Genomic DNA, 5,515 nt, shown 5'->3' with positions numbered 1-5,515 from the left:
ATTTATATATAATTTATATCAAAACTGATAGTACACAGTATAACTGGAAGAAGAACTGAACTTAAAAAGGATATGTTGAAAGAGGATGGAGTTTGTGAATGCAATAAATAAAGCCCCCTTCCCTCCCCACCCGCTCCCTACCCCAAAACAAAAAGTTGTAACGTTCATGGAAAATTGTGCACAGCAGATATTATAAAAAAGTAGATTCAGGAGCACATCCAATTATAAATGATTGTTAGGAAAATCATATAAAACAATGGAATACATAAAAGTGTCAAGAGTAATCGTTAGGGTGAGAAATTCCTTGGTGGCCAGATGCCCACGGCAAGCAGAAATTATCCTGGTTGCATCAGTAAGAGGTCGATGTCCGAGAACGGGTGCGTTCAAGCACAGAAGAGGCTCTCCAGGATGTGAACAGCATGGGCAGGTGGAGTGTTTGAATTTCATACCCTGATTCATAGTTTCCACAACTCCATGTGCAATTTTCAGAAAGATTCGTCGTTGACTGCCGACATGTCCCCCTTTGGCGTGGAGGAACGGGACGAGCCCTTGTCTGTGCTCTCAGAGCCCGAGCTGCTCTGATTCTGTTGTTCTGATCCTGCACTGGAGGTCACTGTAGAAGACGACGTGGAAGAGGAGCGAGTCTTTTCTTTAAAGTCTGTGATAATTACTGTGACATTTCCCACTGTGACTGCCAGCTGCTGCGCGGTACTTCTGTCCACATTTTTCAGTCTGGGTCTAAAATAAATGAGACAATGTTTATAAAAAGGATAAAAATAAACGAGAAAAGTAAAGTTTATTAGAAAACTCAGCGTGACTTGTCCTCCTCGCCCCACACACAGACGGCAGTAACTTCAAGGAGAACTGAGGCAGCAGTAAGTACTGCACGGCCGAGGACGACGGTTCGACCTTCTGCTTCCTGCGACAGCCTGGCCTGTGGCAGCAGGCTCAGCCCCAGAGGAACAACCTGCCTCGGAGAGCTCCACAGAGGGAGCTCTGCTGGAACCATATCCCTAACGCAGCTCTGCCAGAAAGGAGGACACTACAGCAGAGCCAAGCGGACAGGAGCCAGGCAGAGCGAAGTACCTCCTCCCCAAGGGGCAGATGAAAGGGTTCTCTTATCTGAATTCACCATCGCATCATGTGCCCTGATGTTATGAGACAAGGCTGCGACTCTGCAATACAAAACCACATGAAAGCGTTTGACCACGGCTCTTTCATTCCCATACTGGAACTCTGCAGCTGCAAACACAGGCGCGGGGACAACTTGGCTTCTCTTTCAGCTGCTTTGAGCTTACACAAATCAGCTGCCCAATCAGCCTGTGTATAAAATCGCTCAAAATGCTCCCTCTGGAACTGAGGCGATTGTAAATAAAATCCAGAATGTACAACAGTATTTCCTGCAGTAAGGGCTTTTGGTTAGGGGAAGGGGACAAAAAAATAAAAGGGAAAAAAATTTTCAAAACCACCAGAAAAGAACACACGGGTATTTATAGCTCAGGATGATCTCAGTAATTTGCATGCTGTGCCATCATTCAATTAGTAATGTTGCTAATAAGGGTCTAGACTCCAGGAGGCTGACATTCGGGCACGTTTCAGGGGCTGGTCCAAAGCTCTGATACAACAAACCTTGGACACACCTCCAGCTACCAGCAAATTCCAAGTCAGCTGCTGCGACTGCTGCAATTTACGGCTTTTGCTCCTAATTAAGGGTCAGGCTTAAGCAGCGGAATATTCCCAATAGGGAAATTAAAGAGGAGAGTCTTTATACATCAGTGAAAAGCAGCTTGCTGAGAACTGTCTTATTGCAAGGGATGGAGGGAAGGGTAGCTGACTTTGGGAATAAGCTCCAGCTTCGAAACCCATCTGCCTCTCCTCCTCCTCTGCAGCTCACCAGGCCAGTGCGGTCAAAACAGCAAAATAAAGAGGAAATTAAGCTGATTTTGTATTTGCCATCCACGGCCAGTGGCTTGCACTGTTAAATTAACCAGGGGAAAGCCCTGAAGTAGTACTTACCAAAGTGGTGTTCTAGAACTAGACAGAATAAAGTATTAAGGATGGATGTACAACTTCAAAAATAGAACAATTGTATTTCTGCAAGCTTCTTTACCAAAAACGAAGTTACTGCACCAAAAATAGTACTTCCATATCTAACCTAGGAGGCTGTTTCAATTTTTAACAAATACCGAAGGAAAAGCATTTTTAACCAACAGAAAATACAGTTAAAATACTGCTGTCAGTAAAACCTCCTCCTTGGAGCTGCCCTCAAACCCCTCACTGGTGAATTCCTGCAGCAGCGAGACACACGCCCACACCCTGTACGTACACGCTTGCAGGAGCTGGCAAATTCAACACGTAACCACAGGCTAGATGAAGTGATGTCACCTTGTTTGTGGGTAACGAGAAAGGCCAGCCAGCTCATCAAGTTTTGGGGTTTCCGCTGGCTTTCAGAGAGTGTCTCAGCAGATGCTGGCTGCCCTCAACGCACCGGCAGCGAACGTCCCCGGGAGGGTAATACGTGGACATATTTTCCTCCCTAAGCATCGAGTTCCTCTGGGAAACTCAGTTCTTCCTGTAAGTCGCCTGGATCATTTGTTTTCTCTTCTACTCAGCAACAGCCAAAAAATGCTGGCCCAGATACCGGAGCAGACCTTACTGCCTCCACCTTTCTACAGGGCTGAACACCTACTTCTGCTACTGCTCGTCAAAAGCCAGCACCAAGAGCCATATTTAGAGGGGAAAAAAAAAAAGCAAAGAATGAAAAGGAGGAGTTCATATGCCCTAAGCTGCGTTAAGATCTGCCCAGAAAAGCTCCTGCTACCAGCAACCGTTGAGATAAACCATGCACCAAGCACCTGAATCGAACTGCCGGGCATCTTTAAATGCCAAAGTAACATGGAAGGACTGTGGAAGCAGGGCTGATGTGCAGGATTTCTCCACAGTCCCGCTCACAAACATATTCTCACTGCCAGATTTAGAACTGAGCCCTCCAACCATTTCTGCAGGAGGCTTTGGGGGTCTCCTCTGTGCAAAGGGCTGATGAAGCACAGATGGAAACCTCCAGACAATCCCTTCAGCACATGCACATAATTTCTGCTTCCTATAGAAAATAAAGGGATTGGCCCATTCAGATTATTTTGCAAAATTAAACACCCTGGCGTTTCATGTTTATAGCTAAAAAGATTTATGGCCAAATAAGATATGTGTTTCAAAACAATAAATCTGGCAGTGCACAGGAAGGCATGGAGTAAACCAAGATACTTTGTCAGGAACAGGCATGGTATCCCAGAAGTTCAAAACCCAGAATTTCTTAAAAGTCCAGAGATCCTTAAAAGACATTTCACAAAAAACCAGTTAGGAAATCTGGACACGAAAAAAAACAGGTAACTTGTGACTCTAAAAATCAGAGCCTTTACACTCAACAGCACTCCTGAGGGCAGTGAAGTGCGAAAGCTCCACTAAACTTAAAACCACTTAAACAGACATTTTAAGAACTGAAGGAGATGACGCATCCCTTAAAATTACCCAGCCAGACCTGATACTATTAAGGATTAATTAGGAATGATAGAAGCTTGCCACAAAACATGGACTAGAGGACTCTGTGGTAGACAGAGGGAGTAAAAACAACTGTTTGATGTAATCTATCCATTCAATATTGTGTCACATGTCAAGTGCAACAAGTCTCCTGCATCCTAAGTGTAGTGTAATTTCAAAAAGAAGAGGACCAAACAAAAATTCATCATTGCATTTCTCTAATCAAATCAGGAATGGACACTTGGATCTTTCGGGCCGAGGAGGAGTTAACAGCTCCCTGCCAGCAGCTCAGTCTTCTAGTACTGCAAACCTCACACTGCCCTCATTGCATTCAAGTGAGTTACTACGTGAAGCATATTCACTGTTATGAAAGATTTTCATGCTTTCATATTAAAACTCCCCAAGACAACAGGTTTCTGCAGTCATGTCTTGCCAACGTTCATGCCCACGGCAGTGGGAACCGTATTTCCCATGGGCTTTACAACTGTTTGCACTAACTATCAGCACTTCGGCTCACGTGGCTTCACTACACAACACTTATTACAGCCCATTTTAAAGAGAGATGCGATTCTTACGTAGTCTATACAGGCAAAGCACCCACTTGAATTCTGCCTCGTGTAGCTCTCCAAGTTCAGTAATATAAAAACTGTTCTTTGATGCTGGATTTTTGATTTAAGAAATAAAGCACAAAGGAAGCTTAAAGAAAACAAGGGTGGAGTATCAGCATAGGCGAGACTAGGACTAAACTTCTCTCCATAGACAGTTACTCATTTGAAACTTGCAAAAATCAAACCAACCATTCAGGCTTTTTGTTGACAGCAAGATTCTAGCAAATCTGTTCATGCAGTCTTTTAATTCCTCTGTACTTGGAAAAATATCTTGACAATTACAGTGACTGAATTACAGGTAAGAAAGTGAAAAAAGTAACCTTTGTTACTGCTATCGAGTGATGATAAGAATTTGATAAGGACAGCTACAATTGCTGGTTAATGTTTTTCCCCACTGCTTCACAGCCAAAAGCATTCCTGGCCAATTAACAATACAATTATTTCAGCAGAGAAATGAGAAGCGAGTGGAAACAGAACACATCTTTCCAATGCCTGAATCTGCCCTCACCAGCAGAGAGTTTGAGGGCTGGTACATGGAGAAGGCTCGTAGCTACAGACAGTCTTGCCACCCTAACGCTGGCAGACCTTGTGGCTTAGACTCTGGCTCTGTCCACCAAAACACCGGCATCTGTTTTTTTAATACAGTTCTCAGACACGGAGAGCTTAACTTCAGGATAAAGTTACCTCGAAGTGTGATTTGAGTCGTTGTTCTTTGTGGTAGTATTCCCAGACTGTATACTGTTCGCTTCACTAGGAGGATCTTTAACAATATCGGACTTTGGTCTGTAAGAATTGGAGGGGAGAGGAAGAGTATGATGTTAGTCTAGCTGCACAGTTCATCAGTGCGCAGTGCTGCTGAAATCACTCTGTTTCACAGCACATCCTTCAAACTTACTTAGTCTTCTTGTTAGTGTTCTTCTTTGTAACACTCGGACTAATTTCCTTCTCTTTGTCAGGTTTTTCTTTGTCTTGTTTTTCCACTTTCTCCTTCTTCTCCTTCTTAGGCGGTGGTGGGGTTGCATATTGCTGCGCAACTTGTTGTGCCACCAACTGAGAGTTTATCCTAGGTTTTCTAGAATGACAACAAAAAGAGAGATCTACAGTCAATTTTACACAGTAAAAATGACTTCATTGAAAGCAGTATGAAGATTTATTTCAGCAACCAAGGAAGAACACTCCACTTGGAAAGAACCAAATGGATGTCCTCAGTTAATGTGAAGTACTACCGCTGCTACCAAACAAGACAGACATTTTAAAAATAAGAAATACTCCAAACTGCTGTTTCACCAGTTTTTAGTCTCATCTAACATTAAGTGTAATGCTCCCCGTCTTCCACCCATGTCACTAAATCACAGCCAATTTATTTGGGCAGA

The 5,515-nt window shown here is 43.6% G+C and overlaps 1 protein-coding gene across 1 annotated transcript; it reads right to left on the bottom strand.

Moving 5' to 3' along the window:
• Positions 1 to 115: 115 nt before the first annotated feature.
• Positions 116 to 5,239, bottom strand: RYBP (RING1 and YY1 binding protein; the record flags this gene model as incomplete). Its single annotated transcript, XM_010135328.1, has 3 exons — positions 116 to 738; positions 4,827 to 4,925; positions 5,038 to 5,239. Coding segments are annotated over 3 exons (554 nt in total), but the record flags the coding sequence as incomplete, so codon positions are not given.
• Between the last annotated feature and the right edge of the window lie 276 nt (positions 5,240 to 5,515).

The sequence above is a fragment of the Buceros rhinoceros genome, unplaced genomic scaffold (assembly GCF_000710305.1).
Source record: "Buceros rhinoceros silvestris isolate BGI_N320 unplaced genomic scaffold, ASM71030v1 scaffold43720, whole genome shotgun sequence".
In the NCBI taxonomy this organism is placed as follows: domain Eukaryota; kingdom Metazoa; phylum Chordata; class Aves; order Bucerotiformes; family Bucerotidae; genus Buceros; species Buceros rhinoceros.
The sequence above is the reverse complement of the archived record's forward strand: the minus strand, read 5'-3'. Positions and strand labels throughout refer to the sequence as shown.